This window comes from Cuculus canorus, chromosome 1 (assembly GCF_017976375.1).
Source record: "Cuculus canorus isolate bCucCan1 chromosome 1, bCucCan1.pri, whole genome shotgun sequence".
Taxonomy (NCBI): Eukaryota; Metazoa; Chordata; class Aves; order Cuculiformes; family Cuculidae; genus Cuculus; species Cuculus canorus.
In genome coordinates this window covers 201,324,114-201,348,666 of record NC_071401.1, presented here as the reverse complement: position 1 = coordinate 201,348,666, position 24,553 = coordinate 201,324,114, and the positions used below count along the sequence as shown (strand labels likewise).

General features: G+C 42.9%; 1 protein-coding gene across 4 annotated transcripts in view; it reads left to right on the top strand.

Annotated features, from left to right (window-relative positions):
- CAMK1D (calcium/calmodulin dependent protein kinase ID) overlaps nucleotides 1–24,553 on the top strand; it is a 239,589-nt gene that overhangs the window by 190,150 nt on the left and 24,886 nt on the right. For all 4 annotated transcript variants that reach the window (XM_054073244.1, XM_054073261.1, XM_009568859.2 and 1 more), the window contains exons 5-7: nucleotides 3,766–3,892; nucleotides 12,881–12,956; nucleotides 23,438–23,550. In XM_054073244.1, coding sequence (XP_053929219.1) covers nucleotides 3,766–3,892; nucleotides 12,881–12,956; nucleotides 23,438–23,550 — 316 coding nt within the window. The remainder of the gene's footprint in view (nucleotides 1–3,765; nucleotides 3,893–12,880; nucleotides 12,957–23,437; nucleotides 23,551–24,553) is intronic.

Below are 24,553 nucleotides of genomic sequence, written 5' to 3'. Positions count from 1 at the left end.
CGCTATTATTTCCTTCCAATAGCATAAACTGTGGTTAAGATAACCTGAAAGGCTTGTATTTCATAGCACACAGCTAAACCTCCCCATCTTTAGTATTCTAAATAACAAATTAGCAGAAGATATTAGAAAAAGATACAAATGGTAAAAGAAAGCTGTGGGTTCATTTCCTGAGCTAGTTAATTCTACAGAGTTGAAGAATTCAGTGAATAAAATAACACCTCTGGTTGTGTTTTGGAGGGGTGCTTCAAACAGGAATTTTCTTGGATGTTGATGCTGTGGCCTTGAATCCTCCCCATGTGAAGAGAGAGGAATTTGGCTAAACGGGTCACATTATTTAAAGTCTTAATGAACATTAATAAAGTCAAGAGCTACAAAGAAGTTTGTTTTTTTTCTTCTTTTTATTTTTAAATCTGAAATGAATTTTTAAGTGTATTTCTAAATTAATTGTATTTTTAGTGCAGTCTGATATTAAACTACATGTTTGCTTTTTTTGGCAACTCTTCTTAGTGAAGGTTGCAGTGCCAGGAATCCTCGTTATTATGCCTTAAGATGGATGAAAAATTGTGTTGATGATACTGTTTATTTGCTTTTTATCTCCTCCAAAATTAGCGCTGATGTGAAATGCTGTGTGGTGGAAAATAACAAATTACGTGCTTGTTGCCAAAATGTGATGCAGTGGGGCCAAAATAGAGCCCATTACTGGTGTACCCACCAGCACCAGAGTTGTCCAAGATGGAGCAGCACCCAAGACAGGCAAACATGGTTTTCTTTTGTGACAGTCTAATGCAACCATTCTCTTCTGCAGCTCTTCAGTTCCAGGTGTCTTTCTATCTACGTGTGAGTCAATCCCATAGGACTGCAAGCTTTTCCACACTTTACTTGTGCAAGGGACTTGCCTCAGTCCTGTACCATCATTCTATCATCTTCACTTGAAAAGACTAGAATAATAGAAAGTAGAAATAATTTTTTTTTTTTTTTAATATTGGTTTGGCACCTTTTTAAGGCAAAAATCTTGAATCCACTGAAGGAAAATTTACACTGATGTCCACAAATAATATTTCCTCCTCAGTGTTATGTCATTTAGTTCTAACAGTCCCCAATAGTGGGTTTTCTTTAAGGAGATACGTGTTAGTTTCCATCTCCTCAAGTCTTCACGTGTCAGCTTCAGTTTCCATTCATTTCCTGCTCTTATGCTGAAGTGAATAGAAATATTCTCATATTTATAAGAATTCCACCACATTTCAGTTTAGAAGTGTTGTGTAATATTTTAACGTGACCAGCTTTCCCCCAAGTTCGGTTTATAGGAAGTAACTTCAGACTTCTTTCTGTAACCAGAGGTTTTGGAAGGAGGTCCAAGTCCTCTTAATTCAGGTATTCAGTTGTACAAACTCTCAATATTCCTTTCTTTATAATCTAAAGGAAAGCTGTAGCTCTTACTTTAAAACAGATTAATCTTATTGAAAAGTTACTGTAATAAAATATAAGATTTGGTAATTGGGAAGTGAATTAAGCTACAAATTACTTTCAGGGTTTATGTAAGGACATTCTGGATTTAGATCAAACCAACCTTCTCTAGTGGTGTTTTGAGGCAAAGACTAGCTCCTTTATCTTTTCGTTTGCAAGTCTTTGTTAGTACCATATCAATTCTTAAAATAACTCGCAAAATATGGTGTATGAGGAACACTTGCTGGGAATTTCTGCTAGCACAAACATACCATGATGGCAAAAATAGGGATATAATAAGACATTTTATGATCTCAAAATATAAGTGCAAGTTTTGAATTGTGATCCCCTGAAATGAAACTCTTGGAAAGAATCTACTCTATAATACAGCCCTTGAAACATCTATAACAATTATTTATTGTAATTATGTGTTATTCATATACCAAAATAGTATTTGCTGTAGCTGAGAAAAGCGTGTTTCTGCTCCAAGTCTCTAATCTAAATGACACAGCAGCTGGTAACAAGAGATGGTAGCAGATGAAGTCCAGGGAAGTCCAGGATATACAAAAGAAGACTAAAAGACTGAAGCAACTCCACTTGCTACAGAGCCACCTTGTTAACACTTTTTGTGTTAACTAGCTTGGAGAACCAGAGTTCTTTCAAATTGGTTTTAAATAAGTTCAAGTTTTAAATAGGCAGGGGGTTGGCCTTACTAATTATGAATAAGTGGAGGCCTGAGGTCAGTTAGCAGAAATTGTTGGGAAATAATTGCCTTTCTCTTTAATATCAGCTCTAACAACCCCTCAGCAGATGAGAAGCATGGTAGTACAAATCAGGAGTAACTCCAAAAAAGGGCAGAGTGTGAGTCATGCAGTGCCTGAAAACAGTGTCAGCATTCTGATGGCCGATTTATGAGGTATCATGAGAAGGAAACATAAATTGTACAACTTCATAATTATTTTTACAAACAGAATTGTCTCCTTCTTTGCCTCAGTCCCAGCTGGCTTACAGCTGTGGATGCAACTTGTAGATCCTCTCATGGCCATCATGTCCTATGAATAATGCCATTACTACACGGTTTCACACTGGGGTCAGGGACTCAGAAAGTGCTTTTACCTCAACATGAGGCTAAACAGGATCCTCAGAGGATGGAGGTGATGTCATACACACACACATCTCTCCCCTCCCAGTGTTTCTTCATTCCCACTTTCCCTAGGACAGGAGGCTACAGGATGGAGGAGGGGAGATGCTGGTGTTTCTGCAGGGCAGTTGCTCCTTCATACCAATCCAAGCTTGGATGTGTCTCAGGGAATGTTACGACATTGTGTGGCAGCAGCTGGTTCATGCCATTTCCACACAATCAGCTGATAAACAAAACCTGTTGCATGTTGGGTGGGTGTCTGTACCAGCTTTTGGGCAAGAAGTCTACACCAGGGTTATTTTGAAGTACTGGATATCCATCACTTTTATAGATGAAGACCCCGGAGTACAGGTGGTGCAATGGCAGCCTGTTAGCACCAAGCTGCCAAGAGTGTCAGCAGATGGTGAACTTTTTTGCAGTCCCAGATATTAATTAGGGGAAGAAGTGTGCTCTCACAGCTCCTAGCAAGAGCTTTTCTGTGTGCCAGTAGCACATTTGAAACATTTGGATGGAGGACTGTGCTGTAGCAGATGGTTCGGCTCTCCAGCCCACATGATGTTGATATAAAGTCACAGGGCTTTGTGCAGTCACTTTCATTTTCCCTCAGTGTAAACAAGTCACTGTGCTTAGTGCTGTAGCATTTTTCCTAATCAGCCCTAGTTAAAACATCTTTGCTGTGACTCTTGTTAACTATAAAGGTATTTCCTCTCTCGTAACAGCTTATTTCAGTGGAGAAGATACAAAAATTCTGTAATACTTGCTGGTTTCCTTTATTTTTTCTTTAAATGCTTTATAAAAGTTTTCATTACACTACTTGGATTTACCATATTTACCAGCCTTCAGGTGCATCCTTCTGTTTTATCACTCTGAAGTGATGATATGGCAGACACATCTCACAAGGGAGAAGCCTTAGCTCTTATTTGAGGTGCCAGAGCAGAGGTTTGTTATCTCAAGGAAGTTACAGGAAGCTCATAGTGTCAGCTGCTTTCATCATTTGCCGTACAGGAGCTTGGACAAAATCTCCATATAGGTTGTAAGACCAAGTCTTCAGGATTTGGGGGAACCAAATTATGTTACTGTGTGATATAACTAAGGATTGCACTAAATGCAATGCATCAGCCAACAGGCATTGGTACTGGACTTACATTTTCACAACCCGTTTCACTTGTTCTCCTTTCTAGCCTGAGAACCTGCTTTACTACAGCCAGGATGAAGAGTCAAAAATCATGATCAGTGACTTTGGATTGTCGAAGATGGAGGGTAAAGGAGATGTGATGTCCACAGCCTGTGGGACTCCTGGTTATGTTGGTAAGAGGTTTGGTCGTATTGTCTGCCCACTCTTCCCAGCTGCAAGACAGACACATAGCAAAAAGGAAATAATACTTGCTTTCTAGTGCCACTACATAGCGTACACAAGGTTTTACAGATATTCATTAGATTCCAGAAGTTGCTGGTGCTCTGTCTTATGTGCTTTTCTAATTCGAGTCTTGATCCTGCAATCCAGCTTTGAGTCTGTGGGATCTACTTTCATGCTTCTAATCCTTTGCAGAACAAGTCTTCTCAAAGACACTGTAGCTAAATCAGGAGCACGGGAAGAATACCCTCAAATGTATTGCTTCTGCATGCACCCATAAAACCAAGTAGGCTGAACTAATGTAGCTTATTATTTTAATTATAAAGGACATCATTTGCCAGATTCCCCAGATAGAAGGCAGTAAAATGAGAGATTCATTCATTCAGATGCGTTCAGTAAATCTCTGTTATGATCGTGTTAAGCTACTCACTCCTAGATGTTAGTATGAAAAAGCTCTTTAGATCCTTGGGCCTTCCCGGGTGGTATCAAACTGATTCCTATCATTTCTTCTTTGCTCTTCTGTCCGTTGGATAGTGACCAGGCTACTGATTCGCAGTTTGTTTACCAACATCCTTTTAAAAATGTTTAACTAAATGTGAGAATTTTATTGCAGGTGATGACAGGGTCTGTTTGAGCAAAAACTATTCAAAAGGCTCACTTCATACAAAAGATGGATCCAGCAAACCTGAGCCTTCTACAATGCCAGGCTAGTCAGCTGAGACAGCAAAGTTAAATCCCTGGAGTATCCATAAAATCCATGAAATTAAAATGACAGTGGCTATCTGAGGGACAGATTTAGCTCACATCTTTCTGGTAGGAAAGACCTGATGTTTTCCAGCAGTCAGAGGGAAGCTCTTTCGTTTTGCAGCTGCCACTCAGCTCACCTGCTGTTTTCATACCTCTGATGACAGCGTATTTTATGAGAACTCAAACAAATGATGTGGTTGTGACATGATGATCCAGATTCATCCCAGGAATACCTTTGTCCAGGCATTATCTTCATGCTGCATCCAGCGTTATCTTCATGCTGCTTCCAGCATTATTTTCATCCAGGCATAACCTATCCAGATAACATCAGAAAAAGGAACAGATTTCTCTGGTTTCCTATTGTGAAGCCATCAGCCCATTGTGTTTTATTTTAAGACGTATGAGTCAGGATGCACTCAGTAGAGCCTGAAGAGCTGTCTGGTGTAATCACACCAGGCTGGAAATCTTCTTCCAAAGCACTAGCAGAAATTGAGCTGAGACAGCAATTTTCATAATTTTTGCTGTCAGCTCCTCTGTCTTTAATTAACATGTTTTATTTTGTTCTGAAACGGGCTCTGGCTAGCATAAGTCCAGACATAAGGAAGCTCAGATGATGCTTGCTGAAGTGCTGATGAAAATGAGGGAGTGCAGCTCTGCTTGGACACTGGGTAATCTCATATGGCCTCTCCTCATAGCCTGTTACGTAAGAAAACTTGCTATTTTGGAGAGGAAGCCCTTGGAGCATGTGACACAAATTGTGGTGCTTTGAGAGATGTTTGAGAGCTCTCATTACTTATGGTCTGGGCACTGATAGCTACACAAGTACCTCTAGCCTTGTTGTTACCCTACTGAATGCAGGATATACTCATCACAGTTGAAGAGGTCATGGCCACTTATTTCTGAAGTGCTGACAGGAGTTTTTCCCCTTGTTCACAAAGAAGAACCTCTTTAAATGTTTGTTCTAGTTCTTTTTTTTTTTTTGCACAGGAGACAGCTCCTCTTCAGTACAAATTTTTTTTTTTAGTATAATTGGTTGCCCAAACTACATTCTCCAAGCACAGAAAATTTTTGCCATTAACCTCTGTGGTGATGCCAAGCATTGGGCCTTTGTGAGTGCTATACCCAGTGCCGTGGATTCTGCATATATGATCTGCAGTTTGTCCACATCCAAAAGCTTTCGTGCCTTCCAGTGCATCACCTGCCTAATTCCCTCAAATAAATATAAGAGTCCTTCCTTCCAATGGCACAACATGAATATGTGTCCTCATCTGGACTGGGAGTCATGGGCCTCAGTGCTGGCCCATGAAGTGTCCTCTTTGCCAAGTCTTTTTTGGTTTTTTTTTTCCAGCCATTTTACTTAGCATTAAAGTAATACTCAGGAACCTGTCACTTACAATGTAATTCATGGCACTTTTCTTTAAAGCTATGTAGAGCATCCCATTTTCTAGGAGAACATCCCATTTGTCAGTTTAACCACTTTGCTTTTAAGTTCCCAGAAAAAAGGCATGTAACATATGCCAGAAGCATTCTGAGCTCTGTTAAGAAGTCATTAAAACCTGCTGCTGTTTACTCTTTTATCTCTGAGAATGGACCCAGTTAGATTCCACCCTGCAAGGTGCTGGTCAAGCTTCTGACCTGGTAGCAGACCTAGTCTTAAGTATGCAAACGTCCTGTCATTTCTATCTAATTTCCCTCATTAGGATATACTTCCAGCTCTGTATGTTTCCATTTTTAACTCGTCTTTTCTTAGTTTCAGCTCCAAGAACGGTGGTACCCTAGACACTAAATTCCTGTTTATGTGGTTCAGAAAATCATCAAATAAAGGAAGCTGTAATTATAATTAACTTAAGAAATATCAAGTTTTTTTTCTGAAAATCAAAGTATTACTTATCAAATTAGAGTATATATAAAATATGCATAACCAATAGTACATTCACACATTAGTTTTTAAGGCTCTGTCTTACGGATAAAATTACCGTTAACAATTCAGAGATCCCATTCTTTCAGGAGTTTTGTTCCCATGGTGAGAAGGTCACAGGTTAGAATCATTTAACCCAGTTAATGATTAGTTAAGGCTAATTAGACTTAGTTGAGGCACTTTTGTTAAGATGCAAATCTAAATGTTTACTTCCTGAAGATCTGATAATACAGCCTCTTCTAACGAAAAGGTCTTCCATTTTCTTATCTTTTCACCATTCTTATCTATCACCATTTCTTATAGAAAAAGTCTAGTTGGGACTACATGCCCAACTTTTATATAGCACCTAAATTGAGTAAGATGAGGCATCTTGTATTGCTTATTTCATTACAAATTAGGTGTGTGGATTGTCTTGTATGGATCTCACCCAATCATCTAAACTGCAGAAGAAGTGGTGTTTTCAAAACCTGGAGCGATCTGGGTGTTTATGGGCAAGATCTGTATAAGCCATTAGTGATCTGTCATTTTCAACATCACAGATTTGGCTGCTTGGCTTGACATCATTTGTAAGAACTTGATTTTGATGAAGGAGGTGTGCAAAACTGCTTGAAAATGAGTCATCCTTGAGGTGTGTCAAGTTGGATGCTCACCAGGAAGTGACTGTAGTTACTCAGCAAATTCCTCTGAAGAGATTTTTGACTGTTTGGGGATTAGGTCTCACTGACTGATTTTCTGTGAGAGTTTGTCTCTCAAAGTCTTTGGTTACTTCTGCAGATGGGACTTAGACTGGCAAGACACTTATGAGCACTGGAAAATTTGGAAAAAATGTTAGAAAGTCTGTCTCAGGTAATCTGATCTCTGTTTCCAGAAATGCTGAATGATGAACCGTGTTTGTGGCTGGCATATATCTTAACCTTACTGAGACTGAAAATTCTTGCTCTGAGTCTCAACCCAACTTCAAGTAAAATTCTCTTGTATTTCTCTGTGCTAAGGATTGGGCAGGACCCTGGATGTATGGTTTGTCCCTGTACGTCTCACCTTACTCACTGGTTTTATTCTCTGTAGTGGTATTGTGAAAGGTCATTTCACACCTTTCAGCTCTGGCAGGAATCCAGTAGCGATTTCAGATATCATAAAACCCATGCATTTCACTTAGCGTTACGCAAGACCAAAACATTTCAATAAACAATAGATTTACATGTTGAATTTTGGCTTATTTGGTATACTTTGAGTCAAAGGTTTGAAAATATTCAATAAGCCTTTGGAATATCCTTATTAGCAAAAAAAAAAAAAAAAAAACACAAAACCCCAGGGGTTAGGCAGTAATATGAATAATAAAGTAAAAATAAAGCATGGGAACCGCTCTCACTGGGGTTTGCTCAGGGCACAAGCTTGTGACAGTGTGATTGCTCAGCTTCGTTACCATGCCTTGAAACGGGTTTTTCTTGCATGATTATAGCTGCATAATGTTCCATAACAACTATCTAAATCTGTCTCAGCAACATGAAATGGGGACAACAGGAGCACAAGAAGTCAGCAGACGTGGACCGAAACCCTGCTGTCTTTTAGAAACAGCACCAAACTGCAAAGTCTTGGCCAACCAGAACAAGATGAACATCTGAGGACTGAGTGGAAGAGGGGAAGAAGTTGTTTTCATCCCAAGGTTCAGTGGAATCATAGAATCATAGAATGACCAGGTTGGAAAGGACTCACTGGATCATCGAGTCTAACCATTCCTAACAATCCCTTAAACCATGTCCCTAGGCAATTCATGCACCCGTTCCTTAAACACCTTAAACACCAGGGATGGTGACTCGCCCACCTCCCTGGGCAGCCTGTTCCGGTGCCCGATGACTCTTTCTGTGAAGAATTTTTTTCTGATATCCAGCCTGAACCTCCCCTGGCAGAGCGTCAGGCCATTCCCCCCTGTCCTGTCCTCTGTCACTTGGGAGAAGAGGAAGTGGAAGTCAGTGGAAGCAGTACTCTGGTCTTATGAAGCTGCTTGTATTTGCCTCTTGTGTTTGCACCATAAGGAAAACACTTTGTACGGCAGCAGGGGAGCTGACACTGCTCTTGTGCCATCTTTGGCTTCAGGAGGGTGTCTGGGTTGGCCTTTCATGCATCTAAACATCTTTTCAATGGTGCAGGGTGGTTCCTCTCCGTCCATCTTCTTGAAGTTGTATCTTCGAGTCCTAAGCAATGAGGCTGGCACCGTCCCCCTCTGGTTTCCCTTACAAACTCTGCCTGTTACTTTGCTTCCCTCTCAGATTTCATGGCCATCTTGTACCTGTGCAGCCCATGCACATTTCCCCTTCTTTGCTTGCAGGAAGTGCCTACATGATGGAAAATAGCACTAAAATAGTTAGGAACTGAACTACTAGCCCTGGCTTGCACCAGGCCTATTTGCTGGGCTAGTTGACCTCTTTCCCTTCTCAATGTAGGGAGGTTATTTTAACCCTATTTAGATCTTTTTATTCTTCCCACATTTATGGCAGCCTTTTGATTTGTCACTCCTATGGGGATCTTCAAAACCATCACCCGTTGTTCAAAAGCCTCATTCCTTCTGGCATGCAGCTTGTGGGAAGCCATATAAACCACAGAAAACAGCATCAAACTAAATTCTTATGAGACAGCAAAATCTGCTGGGAGTAACACCATCATGGGAGTAAAGGAGAATTGCTTTTAAATATGAAGCTGGTATGAAGAACAGCCAATCTCATGACTTGTACAATTTGCTCAACAAGCTTAAAGTATCAGAGCAACCCCCACCCTTTGAGCTCTTTACGAGAACATGGATTGCTAATTTTGGCCTCCAGCAGTTGCATTTTTAGGGAGCTTATTAGCATAGCTGTGCCCACTGGGGGTAATAGCACACTGATCTGAAAACTTTCCCAACATTCCTGTTCTGTACCTTTTCTTTAAACCCCCATCTGAAACAAGCCTTTTCATTTTTACTCTTATCAAGAGTAAAACGTATTTAAAAAGAAAAAATCCCCTAACTGTTAATCAATAGATCATCTGAGCTGGGAAGCACCTGCAGACGGGCTGTGACAATTACCCAGCTTTGTACCTGCCACATGTTGCAATGCTGATTTTAGCCTGAAACACAGCTCCTGGATATGGGAGAAGGGTACGGGTTTGCTTCATCGACTTCCCGGTCTCTAAAAAAATCGTTGCGTAGCTCGTAATTCCCTGGGGAGGTGCGATACTGGAAGCTGGCATTTCCCCAGCACCAGAAATGGGTTTTGACTTCCCCCTTCTCCTTACTGCTGTTTTGTCTCCTCAGCCATCTGTGTTGATCCTTTAATGCCATCAGCTCTTAGAGTTTTTTTCCGTGTGTCTCCTGCTTTTGCCTCTTGGCACTGATCTACCGTCACTTCTGAGAGCTCCTCTGACTTGTTTTTAAGCTCATTAAATATTTCCATCTTTTCCATGTATCAGAGACAGATGATGCTTAGCTATGTTCTCCTGTTCCTGTTGCGTGTCTGCTCTTTGGAACAAAAATCAAAACCAGCCATTTGCCTTAAAATAGTAATTTAAACTTCCTGCTTTTCTTCGTGAAAATTAACCAAAAGGGATGTACTAGCCTGACATTCGCTTTGGGCTTGATCCTATGGCGTTCTTACCTGCTTCACAGCCAGCAGCAGCAGCAGCAGCAGTCTGTTACCAGTGCTCTTCACTCATTTAAAACAGAGAGAAATGCCCCAGCGCAGCTTTGATGTTTTTTTTAAGAGGGAGAATCTTTATATAGTTCACATCCCCTCGTCTCAGATTTGTTTTCTGTTATGTTAATGTGGCATATCTGTGTAATGTCAGGAGCTCACTAGGATCCATGGTGCTCAGGAGCCATTTGCATAATATTTTCTTTGGGGGATATAAGATGCATAATGTTTGCCAATCTTGAAAATGATGCAAACAGGAGCAGACAGTCAAAGGTAGGAAAGACACACGAATAAAATATTGGGAATTTAGAAGGACTGGAAAGTGGGAAGACATCTAATTGCATAAATATGGGAAAATTAACTTGCTTCTTCTGCATATTTTCTCACAAGGGATGGAATCAAAAAAAGGAAATAGCCTCACAAAACCTATTTGATGGACATTTTGAAAAAAATATTCTTTTTAGAGGAAAACATGGAGGCAAATTTTGATGAATCAGGAAGAGTTAGATTAACAGAGACAAGAGTTGTCCGGGAAGGTTGTCTTGAGCAGCTTTGAGGAACAACTGTTTCATACCAGAGAAATGTAAATTTACCAGATTGTCTCAGCTTGCCAGGTTATCTGGGAGGCAGTGACAGGACAAATAGAATGACTCTCCAGTGCTTTATTCTGTTATCCCAAGTTTGTCTTCAAAATCACTCCTGTTGGACTGACTAGCACCAAGCTGGTACTTAGACTGACCCATTGGGTAAGGTTTTGGGACACCAACTGTGGATGCCTTTCGTATGTCCACAGCTCTGTCTTCTATTATAGTAAGAACATTTTAACCTTTATCTTGATAGACCACAACAGCGTGCCCGTGTCCTGGAAGGAGTCAGGAGCTTCTCAGGAATTGGTGTGCAGGTTTCTGCCAAGCACCTGTGGCTAGGTTTGGAGCCATTCATGCTAGGTACTGTGGAAAGAAATCCCCTCTGGCATGCAGTGGTTAGGTTTTGTAATACTGACACATTACAACAGTGTATTAGAATTAAAAATATTTGAACAGAACCATTGTTTTAATTTCTTATACTTGCAGTGGTCACAGTTTGGTGGATCGCTTGAAAACCGGGGAATATTTAACCTGTATTGCAGATTGGAGCATATCCCATTCTTCAAGAGCCTTCATAATCTGTCTGCAAGCTATATTTTTACCCACATTCCACTGGATTTTCTTCATTTTTACTATGTGTCCCCACTGTGACTTGACCCTTTCCATCATCCTGCTGCTTGTAGAAATGCAGCCTGGATGCTGTCGTCTGCCTCATGCCCTATCTTCCCTTCGATTCCTTCTGTAAGCTCTCATGCCCAAGCACTAGAAAGTCTTTTCTATTCCATTATTCTTTCCTGTTCCCTTTCTTGCAGGCAGTTTGGACCTTAGTTTGGTTGACTTGTCTAGCTTAACAAGATAACTCTTTGAAGAGTCCTTATGTAGCAACTAAATTCAAGGCTCAAGTTTTAATGCATTTGTTTGCTTAACAATTTTTATTTGCTGTTCTTCAAGTAACTGATTGCTTTTATGGTAAGGCTCCTAGCAGGGGAAGGTGTAACCCCAACCCCAAAGAAATATTTTTGCTGGGAATTGCCCCTTTGTGATTTTTTTGCAGCATTTGAACTCCACAGTATTAAGAGGAAATACTGTGCTTTTTAAAATGCAATCTGTTTTAGGAATGCCGTAATCAGTGTTTTCTTGCATTATTGTGGACATTTTGCTTTGAAAAAAAGCAAGAGATTATTTGCATGAAAAAGAGTAAGAGTTACAGGGTTTTAAAATTTAGGCTTCAGCATTTGCCCTGGAAGGTCCCAGCAGGGAAAACACAATACCCTGGGGTTCCAAACAAAAAATACACCTTTTTAACTCTCACTGCTATAAGATAGGAAAGCAGACCCACAAAGAATTTCAAGAAATGCCCAGGCTCTCACTTCTAGCAAAATTCAGACTACAGTAGCCGAAAGCTGTGGAGACAAAGCACTCCGTTCCTTTGGGCATGTGTCCCATTCCTGCTACTTGTCATTTCTGCCTCTGAGGTGTCAGTGTTCCCAGAGGCAGAGGAACAAAAGAATCCCTCTGACTTGGACATCAGGCAGGCTTTGGAAGGTAGCTGTTGGGATGTATGGTAACAGCTCTCCTTCCTCTCCTGCAGATGTAGCTTATTGCCCCCCTGACATGCTGCAGTTTCTGAGTTGCCTTCTTAAATCCTCTGTTTGGCAGCATGATGCAGTGGAGCTATGAGTCTGTCAAGGTAAATGTGCATCTCAGACCCAGTGCAAAGCTTGGCCTCATTTTCCTCCCAGTATCCTAAAGTTCCTCTGGCAGGGAGACGATGACTTTCTACCTCTTGTGCTTGGTTTTGTTTTCTGTCCTTGGAGTCAGAAAACGGGGAATTTGCTCCACTTTAGGAGTCAGCCTTCTTTGCGAGAATATGAGCTTTAAAAAAGCCAGGATATTTGCAAATGCAAGGGTTGTATGTGGAAGGCAACACAGGGTCTCAGCGATCCTCAAGTTTCAGGGTCATACCCCCTGACTACATTCAAATGTTTGGTCTTCTAACATGTGCTTGTTTGGCATTTTTTTTTTCAGCTCCCGAAGTGCTGGCCCAGAAACCCTACAGCAAAGCCGTGGACTGCTGGTCCATTGGGGTCATTGCATATATCCTGTGAGTATTTGTTGGGTTTTCAATCACAGGCAGCTTTGGGACCTGTAGCGTGTTCTCCCACCATATAGTAACCACTTAATTAAAAGTTAATCTGTGACACTTGTGACCCAGGATAACATGAACACTGGACACCTCCCAGTGACGTAAAGGCTGAGATTTAGGCAGAAGTGGAAGGCAATGAGGCAGGACCCTTCAAAAGCAAAAATCCTTGCTCCCACCTGAACTACGCTGTGTGAAATAGTATTGGCTTCTCCAGGTTGTGACGTTAGTAAAACTATTCCCTCCCCTACTCAGGTTAGGTTTGACAAGAAATAAATGTAGCCATATCCAAAGAACACAGCATCGTGCAGGTGTATCCTGAAGAGCCACCTCTCTTGAGGCATCATTGTAATGCCTTTCCATTCCCTGGAGGGGGGCACAGACAAGGATAAGGGAGGGGAGAGATTTTTATGTATGGCGGTGAATTATCCTCATCAAAACATAATACAACATATTGAGAATTTATGGAAAATGAGGGATCATTTTCATTAACATATCCAACCACCAGGTCTTGTAGGAGAGGGTGAGCTGATTTCTTCTCTATCAGCTGTCACTCTTGCATCAGGCTGTTAAGCCTCTGCTTTTGTGGCTGAGATTTCCTCTTTTAATGAGGCTGATTCCTGCTCAAAGGAGTGCTTGAGAAAGCTACAGGACCAGAACTTTTGTGCATTCTCCAAAGTGATGAATAGATCCCAGAACTCATATGTTTGTGAAGATTTAATGTCCTCATTCAGTACCTGCCATTCTTTGTCACAAAGGCTTGATAGGATAATTTAGATTGGAAGGAAACTCAGGAATTCCTGTCCTTCAGATCAGACTAGGTTGCCTAGGGAAAGAGTTCCTTTTGCTTAGGGATGGGATGAGTTCCTTTTGCTGTCTTGATGGGATGGGCTGTGCTCAGGGCTTAGATCTGTGGGTCCGTGCGTGTCATTCAAGTAACTATTGCGTAGGTTGCATGTGCACAGCCTAGAAGACACTGAAGCAGGAGCTATTTATGTTGGTCACCAAGAGAAGGTCAGGCTTTTGCCATAGGCTGACCCAGGGTAACCACACAAAGCACAAGAAACCTGTTCTTTTTGTGCAAGAGAGCAGGGAGCTACTCTGTGGCTGTTGACTGCCACAGAAACAAGTGTCTTTTCATGCCAGCATTACCAGTACTTTCCTTTTTTTTTTTTTTCATTTTTCCGTTTTACACAACTGTCACAATTCCACAAGACTGAAGGAAAAAGCAACTTCAATGAGGCACAGCATTAAAGCATTCCTACTTTGTTCCCTTTCTCCTTACGCAAACATTTGATCGCTTGTCAACATGAATGTCTTTTTGATGATGTAGTAGAACTATTTTTGCTGGGATAAACCTCCTTGCTGCTTTATACACTCTGTTCAATGTTCAGTCTTCACATTTTCATTTAGTCTTGAGCATAAGTTGTATGCTGCCCAAAACAGCTTTTTTTATTTTAAGATAGTATATGAAGGCTTTATTTGCTTGCATGTATGTTTATTTATTTAAAACAATGTCCTGCCTAAAAATGTCAGCTTTATGAGTGGCTTTTCAGTCTACATTAATATTTGAAAACTTGTTGAGTACAAAACTGTGCAGGGCAGTTGATTTATCCTGGAGCTACCGTCAAGAGCTGGATGCAAAAATAATTTGCATTACAGAGCAACAATGAACAATGCTGATTCCGACTTTGTGACAAAGCCCGGTGGGATGCTACAGCAGACGTACCAAAATACCTCAGAGACTGCTTCACGCATCATTCTGTAGTGCTCTTTTGGATGAGGATGGTGTGCACTGACTTAAACTTGTTATCTGCAACAAACGAACCTGAGCATGGAAGGTCTAGGGATTGGGGTGGTTTTATGTTTTCAGTCTGTGTCAGTGTGGCAGGACAGTCAGATAGAGTCTTTTCTGTTGCTTTCTTACTACTTTGCCAAATACCAGCTTCAGAAAGTGGGAAGAATGAGAATGCAGGTTCAAGAGAGAACGACACTGCCTCACTTCCATGCTTGATCGCTGCCCAAGTTCAATTTGTTGTCAATATTCACCATGAAAATATGTGTCCATCTGACAGCCCACAGGAAGAGTGAACTCTTGCATCCTGGTTGCATGGAGATAAACTTGGCTCTGCTTTCCTCCAAGTTTTCAATCCCATTCAACCATGGCTCATGCACTAAAGGGCATCTTAAGCTGACAGACTTGTTGTTTTACTTGTTGCTTTTATGCATCTTACTGAGGAATATGGATGAAGCAGTGCTAAGCAATGTGTTCTCCACCACCTAGTTAATGAACGCATCTTCAATAGGTGGAAGTTTTCAATCTCATCGTTAAACCTTCCACCTTCCTAAGTGAGGCTGCTCTTTCTGCAAGGTTCACCTCAGTCATTTCCTGCTCTGTTTTCCAAATCAGTATGTGCTGGGATTATCAAGAAAGGTATACACACTCCTCAAATCTAAATTCCCTATTTGCCGTATGGGGAATTCCCAACCCTGAAGGCTTAAATCAGTTCAGTAAGAATAAGTCCCTGTGAATTCGTGTTTGCAGGACAAGGGAAGCTTTTCAGGGTTTCTGTGTTTCATGTAATAAGGACCTGATTTGTATTATGTACAGTCAAAATGAATGGCAATAATGTGTTGCCGTAGAAGGAGCATGGTAATGTGTTTGCCAGACTGCTGCTGCTTGGGTGGGATTTGGTCTGAAATCAACCCAACTCCTTGAATATTTCTGCATGGGAGCTACATTCTTCAGCTCCTGTTACAGCCAGCAGCACTCTGGGGCTCACTTTGGTTACCCTCATGTAGGTGCTTAGTGCCATTGTAGTTGCATAGTGTCCTGCCTGGTCTCAAGCTGTGGCTGTGGGATGGTCCAGCCTCCCATAGCCCCATGGCATGCCTGCTAACTGGGGACAGGGGTCCTGTGCACTCAACAGCTTCTGCAGTGGCAATGGGCTCTAAGTGTGGACACTTCAGCCCAGCCAGGATCGTTACAACCAGTCATTTCATAGGGAAGTGCTGTTCAGCTGCCTAGATTTACACACTTAGTGCCATGCTGGGGTGACAGGGACAGCTAAGTGGATTTAGCAAGTGTAACATGCTGTGGAAACTTTCCTGCTGGAGTGGCAGGTGGAAGTCAAGTGGGAGACCATGGACAGTCAAACAGGGCCAGATACCCATGCTTCGGCTACCCTGCTTCACAGTGTGGTTTTGTCTGGTTTATGGTACATTTGCGTCACTATTCAGTCTTCGTTGACTCCATCTCTTATTGACTGCAATGAAAGCTTAGAAGCCCAGCCCACATCCTGTGTGTCTTAATTTTGAACTGGATCTCATCTTTGCTTCCAGGAATCACAGAATCACAGAATCACAGAATCACAAGGTTGGAAAGGACCCATTGGATCATCGAGTCCAACCGTTCCTAACACTCCCTAAACCATGTCCCTAAGTACTTCATCCACCCGTTCCTTAAACACCTCCAGGGAAGGCGACTCGACCACCTCCCTGGGCAGCCTGTTCCAGTACCCAATGACTCTTACTGTGAAGAATTTTTTTCTGATATCCAACCTGAACCTCCCCTGACGGAGCTTCAGGCCATTCCCTCTAGTCCTGTCCCCTGTCACTTGGGAGAAGAGGCCAGCTCCCTCCTCTCCACAACCTCCTTTCAGGTAGTTGTAGAGAGTAATAAGGTCTCCCCTCAGCCTCCTCTTCTCAAGGCTAAACAACCCCAGCTCTCTCAGCCGCTCCTCATAAGACTTGTTCTCCAGCCCCCTCACCAGCTTTGTTGCTCTTCTCTGGACACGCTCCAGAGCCTCAACAACCTTCTTGTGGTGAGGGGCCCAGAACTGAACACAGTATTCGAGGTGCGCTCTCACCAGTGCCGAGTACAGAGGGAGAATAACCTCCCTGGACCTGCTGGTGACCCCATTTCTGATACAAGCCAAGATGCCGTTGGCCTTCTTGGCCACCTGGGCACACTGCTGGCTCATGTTCAGTCGGCTGTCAACCAGCACCCCCAGGTCCTTCTCTTCTGTGCAGCTCTCCAGCCATTCTTCCCCCAGTCTGTAGCGCTGCATAGGGTTGTTGTGCCCCAAGTGCAGGACCCGGCATTTGGTCTTGTTAAACCTCATCCCATTGGTCTCGGCCCAGCAGTCCAGCCTGTTCAGATCCCTTTGCAGAGCCTCCCTACCCTCCAGCAGGTCGACACTTCCTCCCAGCTTAGTGTCATCTGCAAACTTGCTGAGGGTGCACTCAATGCCTTCATCCAGGTCATTGCCAGCAGCTGCAGACATGGCCTCATAAGAAAGTGGTGTCAGGGGTACAGTAAAGACAGAGTGGAAGAGGCATCCTTCCCTAAACCGATAGGAAGTAGCCCTGCTTGGATGTCTGATACCACCAGTGATGGGTGCAGGTTTAACATCTAGGTTTGCTATCTCAGCAGTGCCACACCACTGGAGATCGCAGAGCCAGTGTGCTCACCCTGTGCGGCACAATATGGTGCTGAGATGCCACAAACACCAGCAGCATAGCCACCCTGGTGCAATGCTGATAATTAATCCTGCCCTGAGCAGGAGTTATTCATTCCAATTTATCACCACACCCATCTGAATATGCCATTTCCAGATCTTCAGTCAGCACTGTTGGAGCTACTTGCACTTGCACAAACCAGTTGGAGTTGTATTTATGCACAGGGCATTCCAAGCGCATCATTCTGCATCACCTCCCCACCTCTCCCACGAATCCTCACAGCCACTCTGAATGGTCTGTTGTCATTTAAGAAGATAGAAACTCAGGGGAATCCAACACAGAAGCCAGGCATAAGTTAAAGATGCTTTGAGCTATTATTACTGCAAGTGATTTGAGTGCCTCCAGACACAAGCTAAGTCTCCTATAAGAGCCTTCAGTTTATGATACTGGAAGAACAGACTGTTTCTAGGGCACCAGTGCTCTGGACAAATATTTGTTTCTGTGATATACAAGGTGAAGGATGTCTTAGGAAAGAATACTTTTGTTTCAGTGCCAGTCTTTAATGCTTCTTCTTAATGACAGCCAGATCCAGAGGCTGCACCAGCAGAGGTTTTATCAAAACCTCTTTGCATGAGGAGTCATTATTCACATGAACTAATTTTAGCAGCCTGAAATTTCCTGTTATTCCAGTTGCAATATCTCTCAATTTGAAACAGCCTCATTGTTGAGCTCAGCTTTCTGCTTATCACAAGGCGGTTTTGGGACATGTTCAGCTTAGAAACATAAAGCATAAGAAGAGCAAGAGACTTCACTGGATTCCCAGCAGCTGGGTTTTGGACACGTCTGGGTCACATGAAAAGTTGCAAAAGCTTGAGAAGCTTAAATACTGTTTGCGTGCATACCTGATATAATGAAGATTAATTTAATACGTGCAAAAAAATAGAAGATCATATTCCAAAGCTGGAAAAGCACCTGGGGCCACAGAATGCTCTGCCTCAGCCCCTCATTATTCATACTCAACATCTCCTGTCTTTTCTGCACTAGACTGAACACATTTTGCCCTGAATTTTTGTCTGATTCTGTTCACTGGTAGGACAAGAGAATTACTGGTTTGTAAATTGTTGTGTATAAACAATGATTATCTGCAGATATCTCTTGGATCATCGTTTTCTGTTCTTCTTTGCTGCTGAGTTGCTTTTGATTTTCAAGTAAATGGGCATGAAATCATCAATGAATGTTTGTGTGGAAGGATTAACCAGGGACAATACAATATGCCAGAAAAACTTCCACCATCATCCTGGAGTGATGTGTTGTGAAAAGGTGGTCAGGCATCTCGCCTGCTTGGCACCTCACACAAACCTAAGCAAGAAAGTGAGGAATAACTTACTGGTTTGGTACTGGAAGGAGAATTAGTGGTGGCAAAATGTACACAGGTGTGTGGATTGCTCAGGATAACAGAAACACTGGGAAAACAAGCCCAAATGGTTGCTCCTCATGCTTGCTTCTTCATTCATTTTTTATTTCCCATGTTAATATGTCCTTGCCCACAGTTTTGTAAGGGCACCAGAATCAGCCATTATGAGGGCCCATTCTCAAAATAAGAAAAAATACATATGTTTATCTCTATAAATAGCACTTGGATGACTTCCCACACCATCCATCTCAGGTCTTTGAGCACTTACTGAATTCTTTCTTCTAATCTTACTATAAAATTGTTTGTAAAACCAACCCCAGTGCCTCTTATCTTACAGGCTGTACATGTGAATGGGTTATTTAGCCCTTTAGTATCCCCCCCAATATGGAACAAGAGCTTGCAGGGGTTTGCTTTCTTTGCCTGGTGAGGAGATGATGTTCCTGGTATTCCTCTTGTGCTCTTCTGATGGCTTCTAGAAATGACTTCTGGTAATATCTTTATTTTGTAAATCCACCTATGTTTTCCTTATCTGCAGCCTATCCTTTTTAAGGCAAGAGTGGGAATAGGAGGTTAAGGGAAAAACTGTTGCTGATGTGATAAGGTTGCTAAATAATTCTGAAAAGCTTTTATTTGGCAAAACTGCAAGAAAATGATGACAACTTGAGCAGCCGGAAGCTCCCCAGGGACAAGGCAGGATTTTTTCACATTGAAGAAAGGGGGATTATTTTTGTATTTCTGCATATCTGAAGAAAAGCAGCAGAACCTCTGATAGTGGGGTCATCTTTCTTCACACACAAATGTCCCAGCAGATGGAAATGAAGTTGGTGGGATTTTGATTCTGTAGGAATTAAATAAAAACTTATTATGGACTTTGGAAGGTGGCCCAGTTGCTGGAAGTCCAGCAAGATTTCCTCTCTCAATAAATTGCATGACAGGTTAATTTACTGGGGCTTTCCCATCCCTTACTGCAAAGCCAGTAATGTTAAAACTTCTGCGTCTTCCTAAACTCTGATTTAAGGCAAAGGAGAGAAAGACAGTCAATATTTTGGCTCCCACGGTGAGAGCCTGTTCCAGGATGCCCCCTGGTATTCCCTTAGCACATGCCGCCTTCTCTGTCCTAAGGAGCTTGCTCCCTTCTCACATGCTTTCTACTGTAGTACCTCAATAATTTGCCTCCTGGAGGAACATCCTTGGGTCTCCCTATGCAGGGTGGTTCTTCCTCATCCCTAGCTGAGCGAGGACCAACCCTTGCCCTACACTCAGCCTGCTCTCAGGCTGAGGGCTGATTTGGAGGGATGTCCCTTCCCACAGCCTCTAGTAGTGTCTAACACTTCCCTGCTGCTCACCAGCAGGGGAAAAATAGTGCCAAAAGAATCCGGGTTTTGCCCTGTGCCCACCTTCCAGCAGCCTTGGCATTCTCCTGCATGATGCTGATTCCTTGTACATCAGATCTTCTACCATGCACCCCTGTGATAGGCTGCAGAGACTCCCCAGACACAAGAGTTAGATACACTAGACCTGTGGAGATACCGAAGCCAAGCAAAGGAACAGGGGAAATGCTGGGTGGGTGTATAAAAGGGGCTGAAAGGCTCTGGATGGGCTGAGGCTCTTGCTGGAGTTTGTGTTTTCTGCTCCCACCCACCTTTGCAGGGTTTTAGCCCTCCAGCTCTGTGCTGCTCTTACCTTTTTGCTGCCACACACGCGAATAAATCACAGCAACCCTAACTTGTGCTCTTGTACCTTTGCCAAGGTAATTAGTAGAGTGCACATTTTAAGAGAGTTATTTCTTTCTCCGGAGCAGCCTGCCAGGGCCTTGGCATGCACAGCGCTGTCTGGTTGCCTTAAAATACTTTATTAGAGCAGTTTGGTGTTGTTTAAGGAAAGTGCTGAGGAAGGCAAGAAGTTAATGAAGAGCTGTCAGACTTCTTATGCAGAGCCCAATGTGTCCCCCAGGAAAAAGGGACAGAGCCAGGACTCTTGAGTGCCTTTGCAGGAGTAGTTTTCCTCCAGCTTGGGCATCTCTACCCCAGTGGCCGTGCTAACAGTTGCAGTGCTGGTGCTGTCAACCACAGCATTTCCAGACTCCTCAGTAAAGCATAAAAAACCTTGAGGGTTGTGACAAAAGAGGAGGAAGGTGAAAATCAGTTTGTGTGCATCCCTGCACAAGACTGTGGGATGTAAGCACCGATGTTTATTACATTAAAGCAAGTTATATAAACGTTCTTCAGAGATACCCGTAGAGCTGATTGTGGATCCAGTTTCTGCATTAGCTTACCAGAAGTTTTTCCTTCATTATCCAGGTGCATAGTGGGGTTTTGGTGTTTGCTTGGATGTACCATTTTAATTGCCCTTCTCACACACCACTTCTACCTCTGGGTTTCACATAGGAGTTCCTGCATTGAGCCCCATACACAAGCACGTGCGCATAAAGTAGGTATACAGTCCTGCTCTGAACTTAAATACTTGTCTGACAAGAGGGTTTCTTATTTGTTTTTGATAATGGAAGTCATCCAGTAGGACACAAATGAGGGCTGGCTCATCTGCTTTGCAAGATAAAGAGAGAGATTTCTGATTCAGTTGAACCACAGTGGATTTGTTATAATGCTGCACATTTCAGTAGAATTCTAGCAGGTCTCACTCAGCATTTATATTATTTATCAAGCACACTGGCTCTTCAGAGCTAACAAAACATTGCTCCTTTCACCCTCAAGTGTTGAGTTGGTTCAAATAACCTCCAGGGCAGCCGGCTGGCTTTGGGTTATTTATAACTTGAGTATTTCATTTCTTACAGTTCCTCCCCCTTGCTCTGTTGTTGCTACAGTGTAGTATTTCAGCTTGATCTTCCGTCTGGCTCTTGCCTATTAAATATTTTATTGAGGTTGATTGACTCAGGATTTAAGAAAACTATAGGGAAGAGATCATTGCAGTATCAGTGAAGTATGTCAAAGAATAATTTCCACTGTAGAGAAGGAAAGAGAAGGGAAGAGAAGGGGAGAGGCGAGAAGGAGAGAAGAGAAGAGAAGAGAAGAGAAGAGAAGAGAAGAGAAGAGAAGAGAAGAGAAGAGAAGAGAAGAGAAGAGAAGAGAAGAGAAGAGAAATCTCTATACAAGACAACAGAGGCAGAAAGGCCTGTTTAACAGTGAGCAGGATGGGTTTGCTAAAACCTTGGACCAGCCTCAGGGGTAAATCTGGCACTTCGCAATGTTGGTATTAAAACTTGAAGAAGGGGTATCTGCTGGCATGTCTGCTTAGAGAGGGACAGACTACTGCCTTCAGCATTGGCTGGGTGTGAGCGATCTCTGACACTCGAGTTTTACCACTGCATTTGCTTAACACAGTGCTGGATGTGGTTTTTCCACATCTGCAGGACTGGAGGAACCCCAGTTCAGGGGAGTGGCTGTCCTGCCTGCAGGACCGGGAGAGTGCACCTGGTGTGTTTTAACTCAAACTAGGCAAATGATGCTCACTGTCCTGCTTGTCCCGGGGCTAGGTTTTCTGAGAAGTTTGACTCTAAACACTGAAAAACAGGACAGGGCTATCATTAGCCTTAGGCAAGGTAGGCAGTCTGGTGTAGGCAGCAAAATCCCTTGCAGAAGTGAGAAGGAGAGAGGTTCTCTGTGTGTTTCTGCAGCAGTGGCAGGTCCATGTGCAGCCTGTGAAGACTGTGCTGCAGAGGTGGAGTGACTCCCAGACGTCCTCCTCATTGTAGCCAGGGATGCAGAGCCCAGCACAACCTGCAGACACATCCTGCCTTCTGCCTGGTAGCTCTCTGGAGCTCCTTGTTTTGTTTTGTGTTAGCTCTTCCTCCCCATTGTGCTAGAGAAGAGGTCCATGCAGGTGGCTGCTGGCTCTTCACATACACAACAAACTTTCCTATATAGCTATGTGGTCTCTTACATAGTATAGAGAACACAGTTTGGGCTCAAAGCCTGTCCTAATGTCGTGCAGGTGGCTGCGTAGGTGTTCTCACCTCTGTTCCCAGGGCTCTGCTGTGCCCACATGTCTGCAAAGCCACTGCCCTACCTTTCCACCATCTGTGAGACAGTAAAGCCAGTGTAAGTGGCTCGTGTAAGGTGTTGGGGTAAGAGCAGTCCAGAAGGACAGCCAGAGCAGTGAAGCCAGTATGGAAAAGACTCTTAGATGGGGCATGGTTGTGCTGAGGGATGAAAGGGACTGGTGTTCTGTGGAAGTAGGTTGTAGCCCATTAAATCTCCTCTTATCAGATGTGTAGGAGAAGACAGAAGGACTCATGGCTGTGTAATACATCTCTTCCTCTGGCTAACCACTCAAAAGTGCGCAGATGCAGGCCTAGATAGCTGTGTAAGTCATTGTAGGATCAACTGCACCAGCTTTCCATGCAGAATTCCTCTTTGTCCAGGGACAGTGCCAATCTTCAGAAGTGGGTTTATGGGTCCCTGAATAAACTTGTCACAGCGTGGTGCTTGCCTGCTTGGAAACTTAATAAGCAAGTCTTAAACAAGACATTTTCCTTCTCCCTCCCTCTTTCTCACTTTCTTGGCAGAGGTGGGTCTGAGGGTCATGTGTCTCTTTTCTTGTTCTCCTTTAGGCTCTGTGGGTATCCTCCTTTCTATGACGAAAATGACTCCAAACTCTTCGAGCAGATCCTTAAGGCCGAGTATGAGTTTGACTCTCCATATTGGGATGACATCTCTGAATCTGGTAAGACGCTAACTGCTCATTTAATTGCAGAAACCGTGCATGCATGTGTGCCTTTTGCAGATATCCTTTTCTGGATGGGATGATGCATCCTCCTTTTAAGTTAAAACCATTGGAAATGTGCATTTTTTTCAGCTCAAATAGTTACTGGAAGTTATTTCTGCAGGAGAGCAAACTGTGTACTGTTTTGTCCAGACACACACAAAAGCTCTGAAACGTCGCTGGAACAGCAGATGGAAATAGGAGAAGGCTGTCCCAAGAAGACAAAGTAGTTTAATTTCTGCATCGCGTCCTAATAAAATGCACATAGTTTATGTGTCATTAATAATAGGGTGGCAAACTACTTTGGCTTTGGTGCTGAAACTGCACTGCAGGTCTGAAACGAGTCTGCACTGCATACAACAAAGCAGCCAAGGAATTAATGGGTTCCAAATGAAGTGGGTAACAGATTCAGAAACTGGGAGTACTGTCCGTGTGGTTGGATCCAGACCACTGCCCATACGCTCACCCAGTTCCCTACTCAGTGCAAAAGCCATTTAATACATAGGTCTAGTTAAGTCTAGCAGAGGCACAGCTATCCTACCTTGTTACATGCAAATGAGCCAGCAAGCACAGCTCACGGTCTGCCGGCATCAATGTCTATGGGTGACAGGGGGGGCATGTTGAGCACTGCACCCTGCACCTGCCACTGACATTCTCTATGGTCTCCAAGAGGTCATGCAACCTTGGTATCCTTGCCCTGTCCGACCTGGAGGAACGTCTGCTATTTCACACAGGAGAATAAATGAATTCTAGGAACATTTTATCAGACAAATAAAATCTGCATCTAGAAATACAGTTTTCCAATTCATTAGTACTACTGATTGAGGCATGGGAGATATAAAAAGAAGTGTTTTATTTTAAACATGATTATATATCCTGTTATCTCTGCATAGAACAGCATTTCATGCTGCTTACATCTGTGGTCCAGATATCGTTGTGATGGATTGCTTAAAAATATATGGGA